This window comes from Diadema antillarum, unplaced genomic scaffold (assembly GCF_040938485.1).
Source record: "Diadema antillarum isolate AM-2024a unplaced genomic scaffold, OU_Dant_1.0 seq00001774_RagTag, whole genome shotgun sequence".
NCBI classification, from domain to species: Eukaryota; Metazoa; Echinodermata; class Echinoidea; order Diadematoida; family Diadematidae; genus Diadema; species Diadema antillarum.
Window position 1 is genome coordinate 311,739 of NW_027272455.1, and position 12,407 is coordinate 324,145.

A 12,407-nucleotide genomic window follows, 5' to 3' on the forward strand; every position below is an offset into this window, starting at 1 on the left:
AGAAGGGGGGGGGGGGGGGGGGGGAACGAAAGATGCAAAAGGCAGCAATATGCATTATTTGTTTTATGAAAATGACTTTGTTGTTTAACTTGTGTATATGTGCCTATATTGTAGTGAGACTGCACAGACAGGGATTGAAGATGAGGAAGAGCTACTCAAGAGCCACAATGAGATCAGTGCAGAGGACCGGGAACTCCTCCAGGCCTACCACCACAGCTTTGATGATGAGAAGGTGGACCTGAACCTGATTCTAGCTCTGCTCAACTACATCTGTAGCCATTCTCAGGAAGGTGAGCTCATCACTAACCCACAAACACACACACACACACACACACACACACACACACACACACACACACACACACACACACACACACACACACACACACTGACATGAAACAAAACTTAGTGAAGTACACCTTGATACATAAAGAAAATGGTAAAGATATGTAAAGCATGGTCTGGTAAATTTCATTATCTTTGTACTTGTACTTGTATGTGTTGTGTGCTTTTCTAGTCAATTAAAGATCAGATGCTGATTTTCTTGTGTGGATCAACTAATCACTGCACTGTATGATTACACATGGCTTCAAGGGGACATTTATCATTCCCAGTTAAAAGGAACATTTCTATTTATGCATAAGCGTAAAAGTGAAAATTTTTGTGCTTTTCGCACAACCAGAAAGTAGCACGGAAATAAAGACACACAAATATTTTTGCTTGCCATATGTTCCAGTAGTTGATGTCTTGCTTCTGCTTAATCAAAAACCTGCAAAACTCTTCTTACCCTGCCAACCACAAAAAATTAGTCATGCAAAAATATCCACTTTTACAGTAAGTAATCCTTGAGTGTGCACATGAAAAAGGGTACCATCATTTCAACTTGTATAGTCTTACGGGTAGCTCATTTTCCATACCCTGTTATCCCATCAGGTGCTATTCTTGTGTTCCTGCCTGGTTATGATGACATTGTCACCCTGCGTGACATGCTCCTCAGTGACGAAGCATTCAATGACAGCAATTCCTTCCAGGTCTACATGCTTCACTCCAACTTGCAGAGCCATGATCAGAAGAAAGTTTTCCGCACCCCGGGGCCAGGAATAAGGAAGATAGTCAGTAGTTTGATGCCTTATAATTCAAATCTCCTATGCCACAGCTTGGAAAGCTGTGACTATTGCCTTGTGATGCTACAGAAATATAACGCTTTCATAAGCCTAGAGTCTGTTAAGAATCTCCATGCTGAGCTCAAGACGATTTCAAATAATTAGACTTGTAAAAATGCTAATTATTATTATATGTTTCATATGATGATAAGGAAAGTTTTGTTTATCTATAGATCAGAGAAATTGAGCACATTGCTCGTGAGCCCATGAGATTATGCTTGAAATGAAAATATGGAACGTTATACGAGATTCACATCTCACAAAACCATAATTGAAATTAGTCATTATATACAGGCCACAGTGACACTAGATATTGCATAAGGTACAGGTTTATCTGTCCCTGAAAAGGCGGTCATTGCAGTAAAACCATGCTGGGAAGCATTCCAACACAAAATGCTTTTGATGTAAATCTACATGTCCTAAAATGGACTGCTTTGAACTTTCTGACTGTTAAGAGAACGAAATGGCATAGCAAATCCCATATTCATGCTTGTTTGTCAAATACTAAAGATGTGATTGGACTGTTATTTCATAATCTCCACAGGTTTTATCCACAAATATTGCTGAAACAAGTGTCACCATCAATGATGTTGTGTTCGTCGTAGATTCAGGCAAAGTAAAGGAGGTGAGCTGGTTTTGTGTTGGTTTTCTTGATTTCCTTAAAAGCTAGCAGGCATTCATGTCTCAAGAATAGATACAGCTGGACGTGTCTTATGCCAAAAATATCCTAGCAAACTATGAAGATATGTATATTTGCATTCATGTGCACGATTATGAACAATTTTATTTACAAGTTCGCCATCTGTTATTGTTTGGCTGTGCGGTAGTATTGAAAAATGTATTCGGTCAGGATGAGTTTGATGTCTTGTAACTTTTAGAGAAATCATAAAAATACAAGGGCGGATCCAGGAATTCTGTAAAGAGGGGGTGCGTTTACAAAATTAAAGGGGGGCGCACGCACCCTTCCCCCCCCCCCCCATTTTTTTCTTTTTAGTTCTTTTGTTTCAACAAAAAATAATGGGGGGTTGTGCGCCAGTTGCGGTCCTCCCTGGATCCGCCCCTGCAATATCTCCAGATTGGCCGCTTTCATCAGATACTCAGTTCCATGTGGCAGAAAAAGAATAAGCCTGATAATTTCAATAATTTAACAAGATGTATCAAGGTTATATTTTCATTAATTGCTCTGGGATTGTTGATGTTGAGAGAGCTGTGGGAAACAAGTCTTAAACTTATCTGATATATTTATTCATTGTATTCTCTTTCTATCAGAAATCCTTTGATGCAATAGCCAACGTTTCCTCACTGAAGTCCAACTGGATCTCAAAGGCTAGTGCCAAACAGAGGAGAGGAAGGTCAGTACAAGTGCAGTTTTCTTTTCCATACTTTACTTCCCTCAGAGTGTATATGTATATTCATTTATGTAAGTACATATATGAGTACATACGTCTTTTTCAAATTTCTTGTTCTGTCTGTCCCATATGGGATCTTCCTGCCTACTGTATACACCAAATATTTCGCAAGGTTTTTATTTTCGCGAAATTTGCGAGTCAGCTGCTATTCGCGAAATTAAAAACACGCGAAAATATTGACTTGGATCCTGATATGAATGTGACGTACGCGTACACATTTCTCCGTTCAGTACAGGACTCCACGATCGCGAATTTAACCACTCGCCAAATCGTCGGAAAGTCTCGATTCACAAAAAATCAGACTCGCGAAATATATGGCGAATACAGTATATTGTCTTTCTCATCCACCAAGTTTTCTGATTGTTTTTTAGCATGTTGCTGTCCATCAAAGGATAGAAACAGGTAGATTGTGGGACAGAATGCACATGCCATGACAATCCTTGCAAACACAAAATGGGTCTACATATTCAGCATACTTTGATTTTCCTAGCATGATGAAAGCACAGTCACCTGACTAATGCCTCTTTCAGAACGCTGGGGGAATAATATTACCCTTAACATATGTCAGCAACAAGTTAAGAAAATGTGTGCTATTCATAAAGAATTGATTTTGTGGGATTGTCTTTATATTCTTAAAGGGATAGTACAGTATTGGTGGAGATGAGAATTGGGCTTTTAACTTTTTTCGAGATACCAAGAAAACACTTATGATATAGTACAGAGCATACCATTTTAAGAGAATTCAAAGTTTATTTGATGAAAATCAGGTTTGGAATGACTGAAACATCCAAAAACGTAGTAAAACAAAGCGATCGTAATAAAGTGTGGGTCCCACACTTAATTCAGAATCGCTCTTTTTTTAATATCTCAGCCATTTCAAAACCAATTTCCATCAAATAAACATTGAATTCCTCATAAAATTACATGCTCTTTCATATTTCATAAGAGGTTTCTCATTATTTCACCAAAAAATGTTAGGAACCCCAAATTAGGTCTCAACCAAAACTGTACGATCCCTTTAATATGTAGTTGTACTGCAGTGACATCATGAACTGTTGTAGTCTTCTCATCCAGTAGTGGCGGCACAGAAATTGTGAAATTTCATAACTCTTGAGCTAATTGTCTGATTTACCTCAAACTGTGCTAATACTTTCTACTAATATTGCTGCATTCACTCAGTCCGCATATATATTTGGGTTTCATTCCTCTTTAGGTTCTCTTTTTGTTAATTTTACTCCCATGCTCCTGCATCATAAATCACCGTGATTAATTATCCTCGCTCTAGTGATGTTTGTTCTCTTCTCCTGCCTGCTGCAGAGCTGGTAGATGTCGTCCTGGAATGTGCTTCCATCTCATCAGCAGAGTCCGGTTCCAGGCCCTGCCAGAGTTCCAGACGCCAGAGATCCTCAGGACTCAGCTTCATGTGAGTAGGCCCAGTCTTTCAGGCGGCTTTCACGAGAAATTGTTCCACCAGTGATATCCACCTCGGGTTGTGCCATGCACTACTGTATACGCCATATATTTTGCGAGTCTAAATTTTTGCAAGTTTGGACTTCCGACAATTTTATAAGTGCTTAAATGCGCGATCATGGAGTACAGTACTGAATGGAGAAATGAATGCGTGTGCATCACATTCATGTTTAGATCAGAGTCAATAGTTTTGTGTGTCTTTAAATCTGAGAATAGCACCTGACTTGCGAAATTTGCGAAAATAATAACCTTGCGAAACATTCGACTTATACAGTATTTGTCATCAGGTGGAAATAAATATAATGCAATGTAACTCTCTTTTACATAATTTTGACAAATGTGTCACTCCATTCATCAAGGTTTTAATGGATTGTTGTGTCCCACAATACACTGCAGTAGTTCAGCCTGTTTTTGTATCGCTGCTTTATTGTTCAGAATCATTAAACCCACCAACTTGCCTTACTTTACCACATAATAGGAATTGTGTCTACACACCAAGCTGCTGGCCCCCAACGAGACATCGGTGGGCGACTTCTTGAGGAGAGCCCCAGAGCCTCCGGCTGCTCCAGCCATTAGGAATGCAATCCAGCTCCTTAAGGTGAGTTAATCCACTCATCACAATGTGACGCTCTGGGTTTTATTATTGCTCAAAAATGTCATCCATACCATGTGCAGTTCAGTTGCCAGTGGTTACATCAGAGTTGAAGTGCTGAAATGTTGAGAATTACCAGTGACTTTTAGGGTCAGATATAAGGATTACGTATATGGTAGTGATTAGTATGTATAACAGGGTACAGGAAAGACTGCTGTTCTTAATTTGCTGTTTTTGATAGAAAATGTTGATTGTTTTTGTGTATGAATGCAGAGAATACAGCACAGCATCATTGACAACATGTTTACTTAATGATGCTCATTCAACTCTTGGTAGAGGTATTTATATATTCCTCATTTTTAATTTCTGTTTTTAAAAAAAATCAAAATAAAACCCAAATATCGTAGCAGTCGTAGGTCAAAGAGTTACAAGTTTCGATAAGATATATGACCTATGTTCTCATGAAACGTGACTTGTGCTGACAGTTTTTTTTTTTTTTTTTTGCACAAAATTTATCAAGTTGGGTGTTAGTTTGGGGGAGAGGGGAGGTGTTAAGTTACCAAAGTAGTAGTACATTCAATCAGCCACAAGATATAGTCCATCACCGCTTCGTGTTGATGAGCCCCTTACCAGTAATTTCTCTGTTGATTACTCTCACCGCAACCTTGTGTGTCCACTGCGTCTTAGTCCATCGATGCCATGGACAAATGGGAGGACTTGACTGAGCTGGGCTGCCACCTTGCTGACCTTCCGGTTGACCCCCGGCTAGGGAAGATGGTCCTCTATGCCATTGTCCTCAAGTGCCTTGACCCCGTCCTGACTATCGTGTGTGCCCTCGCCTACAAGGACCCATGTAAGCTTGACGTTTGTATTCCCAGAAGTACTTATTAACTTTTTGTTTTATTGAAAATTTTGATGCATCAGATTTGTTATCATAAACATCTTTATTGTGTGCTAGGGAGTGGCACATGAGGGCTCACATGCTTGCGGGTAGTAGTAAAGAGTCTTATTTTTGTGAACCCTGGCCCATGTGTCTCTCCCTTAAATTTTATACATGAACGTTTATATGTATGTGATATTGCAATTGTATGACTAAATAGATAAATAATAGATAAATTAATAATCAATAAGTGAATGAATAAATAAATAAATAGATAAATAAATAAATAAATAAATAAATAAATAAGTAATTAAGTAACTAAATAAATCAATTAAATTAAATGAAATAGTTGAAATGGGTTGAAGTAATTAACATGGAATTTTGAGACTTCATCAGGGAAAAATAAGGGAAAGTCAGGGAATTTTTTTTCTTGAAATGCTGGGAGCCCTGAAATAAATAAATAAATAAATAAAATGATAATGATAATAATAATAATAATAAAAATTATTATAATGATGATGATGATGATGATGATGATGATGATAAGAAGAAGAGGAGAAAGAAGAATAAACGAATTGAAATGCTGGGAGCCCTAAAAAAAAGAATAAATAAAATGATAATAATGATAATAATAATAATAATAATAATAATAATAATAATAATAATAATAATAATAATAATAATAATAATGATAATAATAATAATAATAAAAACAACAACAATGATAACAACAACAACAATGATAATGATAATAATGATAAGAATGATAAGTTCTCCCCGCTTAATCGGGAGGGGTTGGGAGCCAAGTTTTTCTCTCGTTAAAGCGGAGATCCCGCTGATGTGGTGCTCGTATTGGCTTGTATAAAGTACCACACACAGATCACAGTACGTGGGCATCATGTGTACACCACCCACAGCAGTCAATCATTCATGATAATGGCTACAAACGACACTCGCAAACAAAGTGCAGAAAAAAAGGAGGGAAAATACATGGTAGTCTCATAGTTTGACAAAAAAATACAAATCACTTAAACAAACCTTTATTTGTTTTGGCATAGTCCTCTTCGGAGTTCACAAATATCCAGACACAATATTCCGGCCATGACGGAAATTTGATAGGCAATTAACGCTACCTGTTAGCTAGAATTTGTTACGCAATTATGCGTCACGTATGATTACAGTGACATTGTAGCTGGGTGATGAAATTACGATCCGCATTTGCAATGCATATATAGTAGGCCCTGTGAAATCTGATGGGAACATACTTTCCCCGTTCACCATAATCTCCAGCAATGTAGACAACATAGACATTAAGTCTACGAACTGCGGAGGGGAGCGGCAAACATTCTTTTCCATGGTTACTGGCACTTTCGTTATGCACACCAGGTATCCAAATGAATTACATTACGCTAAACAACAACAACATTTCCCCCCCCCCCACGTGCTTTTCACCTCATCAATCAATATGCGATGAGTTTGCAGTGACTATGTATGTATCACCTAGTACTGATACGCTATGTTTTTATGAAATTTTTTGTCATCTTCGCCATCATTCTTGAAGTGTGCCTTCTTGTAGCAGTTTCCGGTGGTCTGCGTTTTCACCTTATTCCATGATTCTTTCGCCAGGTAGACAGCATCTAGGATGGTGATAGTAAGCAAATAATCAACGTTGGTAAAGGTCATGGGACAAACTATCACTTCCGAGGCGATCTGGATGTAGCTATCTTTCCGAAGCGCAGCTGAGGAAAGATAGCGTACACATTCAGATTGCCGAGGAAGTGATAGTTTGTCTCATTGCCTGAAACTAAAAGTTGATTATTTGCTTTATATTCCACATCTAGGGTCCTAGACATTCTCATTTCATTCCAGAATCTAACGTTACATCTGAAACCGTTTTAGCTGTCTTTAGTTATCCTCAGGGGTAAATTACAGAATACCGGCAACCAATCACGGAGAGCGCAAATCGCTCTGAAAGGAGCGTACGCTTGCCGATACACGATAACAACTATAAATATTAATCCGATCTGCGATACGGTCCGTGATTCGGCTGAGAGTGTGGTATTCATACGTGGTTTTGGGGGATTTCGGGGCTTAGGCTAGGCTACAGTACGACTAGGATCACGTAGTTTACTTACCAGTCATGTTGTTGCTAAAAGGATGTCCAACGTGGTCGTTAGTTGTAAATGTTCACAACGCAGTTGTTAAACTGAAATGTCGCATTTCTGTTCTGGTTCTGAACTTGCACATTTCTGTTCTCAACCGGAGGCTGAGCAACGAACAATTCAGTGTTTTCCACTGCTGTTAGCAAACGTTTCACTTGACTGTTTGAAATATCCAAACAGTCATCAATATCATCATCAATATTACCACTATTATTACTAACTTCAGCAGTTTGTGTTTGGTTTTGTGTGCATCGCTGGTCTTGCTGGCTGTGATGAGATGGGCCTGGTTCTTGTTGTGCATGGCCAAGTGCATTAGATATTGTTTCACACATTTTCATCTTTTGTTGGTCGCTCGTTTGCGTGTAATGTTTGAGGTTGTTTCAGATCTATACCCAGAAACAGTCATTATGTCCCTTGAAGGAAAACCGGCATGATCAAGAGTGGTAATGGATGTTGCTCTTACACAGTGATTAGTGTAGTCAGTCGAGCATCCTGCTTCCCTGCTAGTCGTCTTCATCATACTTCCAAGAGTGTGAATTCCAACTCGAATGTTGTCATACCAAGGTCCATCACCATATCGTCCAGCTCCTTTTGGTTTTTGCCAAAGAAATGGTGATTTGGGATTTAGTTTAGATTTGTATTTCAGGAGTGTTTCCACAGGGCACCTATTACTCCCAGGTATTTCAAACATACGTCCTCTGTGGCTGTTCGAGTCGTCGTCAGGGTGATTCTTTGTAGCTTTGTCGACGATGCGAAAATAACGGTGACCATTTTGTTCACTAAGAATAAAGTCATCAGCCTTCATATCATATAAATTTTCTTCTCCTCGGTTAGCAAAATGGGTCATAATATCCACGAAATCGACGTCCCCTAGAGCACCGCAAAAATCCTTAAATATTCCAAGACTAAACTTCAACTGTCGTTTCGTATTCTTGCTTTCACTGTCCTGCAGCAAGTCATCAATTTCAGCTTCGCTAAGCAGGTCTAATCTGATTTCTGCGGCCATTTTGTTGATTGAGCTACGGTCGACGCGATGCTAAACAAATTACGTAGGCCCTACGTAGATGTCTATGTGTAGATTATAGACCTTGTCTACGTTTTACGTCTACGCGGTACTTATACAATACGAGTCAACTTTAGAGGTATGGGCGATGCGCGTAGCTGACAAAACAACATCGCGCACAGCGGCACCGAAGTAAAAGTGCGTTGCACTGTGTACTATCAAGTGACCTACGTCACATGATAGTCCACAGTGCAACGCAATTTTATTTCGCGCGTACTCGTCTTGCGTTAGGACTGTGTGGACTGTGTGGAGATCAGCGAAACAAAAGGGCCTATCAACATAGAGTGTAACGAACTTTTCTTCTCAGGTGATGTGATGGGCAAAACTACGCTTCATCACGTGATCAGCTCTGGACCAATCCTATTGCAACATTCTTAGTATGTGGAATATAATTGCTGCTATGTCGATGGCTTGCTTACTCTCATGGCTGTCAAGAGCCGCAATGATCCTGCTGTTTAAGTAATGGCCCTTCCAGTTACAAATAACGCCTATATCCATGGGCTGCATGATTGAGGTCGTGTTTGGCGGCAGGAACTTGACCTCCATGTTGGTGAGCTTGATGTCACTCGGATGAGCGGAGCAGTTGTCTACTAGGAGACAGATCTTCCGATCTTGGGCGCGTAATTGGGCATCCCACTCCGCCAGCCACTCTTTGAAGATGCTCCTAGTCATCCAGGCATTTTTCGAAGCATGATATTTCACGGGGAGCTTCTTATGATCTCGTGGGAATACCCACCTGGTAGGTTGTTACCTCTAACGCAGTACCCCTTGTCTGGAAAACCGCAGAAATACAGCCCAGTCTCATCTGCATTGAATATGTCCTGGGATTGGTCATTCTGCTAGGTGTTCACCAACCCACTCTTCTTCCACCCATCAGTGGTGGCGATGTCAGCATGCAGCATCTCCCCATGCTCCTGTGTGAAGACGATGTTGTGTCTCTGTTTCCACCTACACAGCCATCCCTCAGAGGCACTGAATTATTATCCCTGTGAACTCGCAGATTCTTGAGCCTTGTCTTTTAAATTTGTTGCTATATCAGAGTCCATGGCATCTTGTCATTTTTTCTTTATGTTAATCTGTTCAGTTGTTCTTAGGCGTGCAGCTTTGTAGTCTTTAGTGTTTGGTTGGTCTCAAGTTCAGCTCTCTTGCCTAAAATAACCATTTTGTTTTCAGTGATCTTTTTATTAATTCCATTTCCTTTGAGAATATAACAATTCAAAAAAAAAAATACACACATTCTACATAACATCTGTCATAAATCATGTAAATGTTCCAACAGTTATGAGACATAATCCATAGTCCATAAAACAAGAATAATCATTCAATTCATTTTAAGGCAGAAATCAAACAGAAGAAAGAAAATAGAATGAATTATCCGATCATTCCTTTTTAACTACAAAACAAACAAGAAAAATTCATATGCAATTGTAAGCAATTTAGCCACACACTAGAAAAACAGGAAATGAAATTTCTATTATATTAAAAGAACAATAACAACAACAACTATTGCAGTCGTCATCTTTGGAGTTGTCCAATTCAAACTGATAACCATCGTCTTCATGCTGGAGATCAAGATTACTTGTTGCATTGATGTCATCCAGAAGAATGAACTCATCGTCATCCAAAATGTCACAAACATAGGCACTGCTAACAGTCTGTGCAGATTTGCCATACTGAATAATAACCAAAGTAAAGCGATTGAGGGCATTCACACAGTATCATGGACACAACTTGTCCCCGTCCTTGAATTGAAACAGCTTACATTTCAGTTAGGGCAGAGCGAGTGTTGGCAGACAGTCACGTTCTGTTAAACTTTCTGTCCCTTGTGTCCTACCATCCAGAATTAGAAGCTCCCTATTGTCGTGGGAAGCAACTATTAATCAGATGAAAGTAATGAAACCCGATTTGCATGTGCTACACAGAAAATTTATTGTAAATAGGCCCTTGCTTCTAAGACTACGCTCGGATTGTTATGTGACATGTTTTGATCCGCAACCAACTAATAAAACTATTTGATGCACAAACATCACTCGGAGGAGTGCAGTTTTTGAATCCATATCTTTCCATGTCTTTATTTGGCATAATGTCATATCTGCAAGGAATAGATCATATGTCTGAAGAAGCAGCTATTGCATAATATACAGCCAAGGCTCATCACTAATTTTTTTCTTGGTAGCTTTTTTGGGCCACCAAAATCATCAAATATTATTTTTAGTGACACGACAATGAATATGTCACCTGAAAAAAAAAGAGAAGAAAGACATAAGAAATAAGATAACATACTTGTTATGAAACCATAAACAATTATAAATCATGATGATTACTTGAAAATTAGCAGGAAAAGGGCTTCAAATACAACATACTGTGAATAGGAAATAAAGAAAGAACAACAATACAAAATGAGATAATTTAATAAATTGAAAACAATGATCAACCATGATAATCATGTTAAAATTGACAGGCATCATAAAGGGCTCCAAATGCCAAGTACTGTGACTTTCATAGTTCACTGAGTCTAACATATCAAATAATGATTAATGCATAAACATCATAAACTTTTTTTTCCATCACACCACAAATTCATGAAATCATGATATTTAATATAGGGGAATACCTACTTCCATTTTCAGATTGATAAAATCTGGTTGTGAGGAAAAAAAAATGATGTGGCCAAATTGGTCATAACATAGGCTGAGCCATAGAAATAGCAGTGATGTAGCAACCCTTGGCGCTTCATCTGACTGAAATGCATGCAGTTACTGAGCCACAAGTTAGCCTTCCCTTTTCTGGAGGAGAAAAAAAGCATGAAAATAATGTAAACACTAAAAATTTTTGTCAGACTGATTGGACCACCAAAAATATAATTTCTTTAAAATGATCGCTTGACATTTATTTCTAGTTTCCCAGAGTCACTCAGAGGAATGCAGTAGTTGAATCCATGTCTTTCCATGTCTTAGGTCATTTGGGATAATGTCATAGCTTTGAAAGAATAAATTATTAATCTGAAGAAGCAGCTATTGCTTATGATATTCCACATACTAAGAATGTTGCAAAAGGATTGGTCCAGAGCTGATCACGTGATGAAGCGTAGTTTTGCCAATCACATCACCTGAGAAGAAAAGTTTGTTACACTCTATGTTGATAGTCCCTTTTGTTTCGCTGATCTCCACACAGTCCACACAGTCCTAACGCAAGATGAGTACGCGCGAAATAAAAGTGCGTTGCACTGTGGACTATCATGTGACCTAGGTCACGTGATAGTACACAGTGCAACGCACTTTCACTTCGGTGCCGCGCCATGCGCGCAGCAAATTCATTGTTTTGTCATCTACGCGCACACGTAGCCTAAGCCCTAAGGATACCTAAAGACAGCTAAAACGGTTTCAGATGTGGAATAAAATGGGAATTTCTAGGACCCTAGATGTGGAATATAAGGCAAATAATCAACTTTTAGTTTCAGGCACTGAGACAAACTATCACTTCCTCGGCGATCTGAATGTGTACGCTATCTTTCCTCAGCTGCGCTTCGGAAAGATAGCTACATCCAGATCGCCTCGGAAGTGATAGTTTGTCCCATCACCTTCACCAACGTTGATTATTTGCTTAATATCTTTTGTGCTACTAATATCATGAACTGTCATTTCTTGGTGGCCTGACAATGAAATTTG

At 38.9% G+C, this 12,407-nt stretch overlaps 1 protein-coding gene across 1 annotated transcript in view; it reads left to right on the plus strand.

The window, feature by feature from the left end:
• LOC139712234 (3'-5' RNA helicase YTHDC2-like) overlaps positions 1-12,407 on the plus strand; it is a 38,882-nt gene that overhangs the window by 15,784 nt on the left and 10,691 nt on the right. Inside the window, exons 15-21 of the mRNA XM_071624071.1 lie at positions 115-290; positions 934-1,112; positions 1,708-1,788; positions 2,433-2,515; positions 3,890-3,995; positions 4,521-4,640; positions 5,322-5,487. Of these exons, the coding sequence (XP_071480172.1) occupies positions 115-290; positions 934-1,112; positions 1,708-1,788; positions 2,433-2,515; positions 3,890-3,995; positions 4,521-4,640; positions 5,322-5,487 (911 nt within the window). The remainder of the gene's footprint in view (positions 1-114; positions 291-933; positions 1,113-1,707; positions 1,789-2,432; positions 2,516-3,889; positions 3,996-4,520; positions 4,641-5,321; positions 5,488-12,407) is intronic.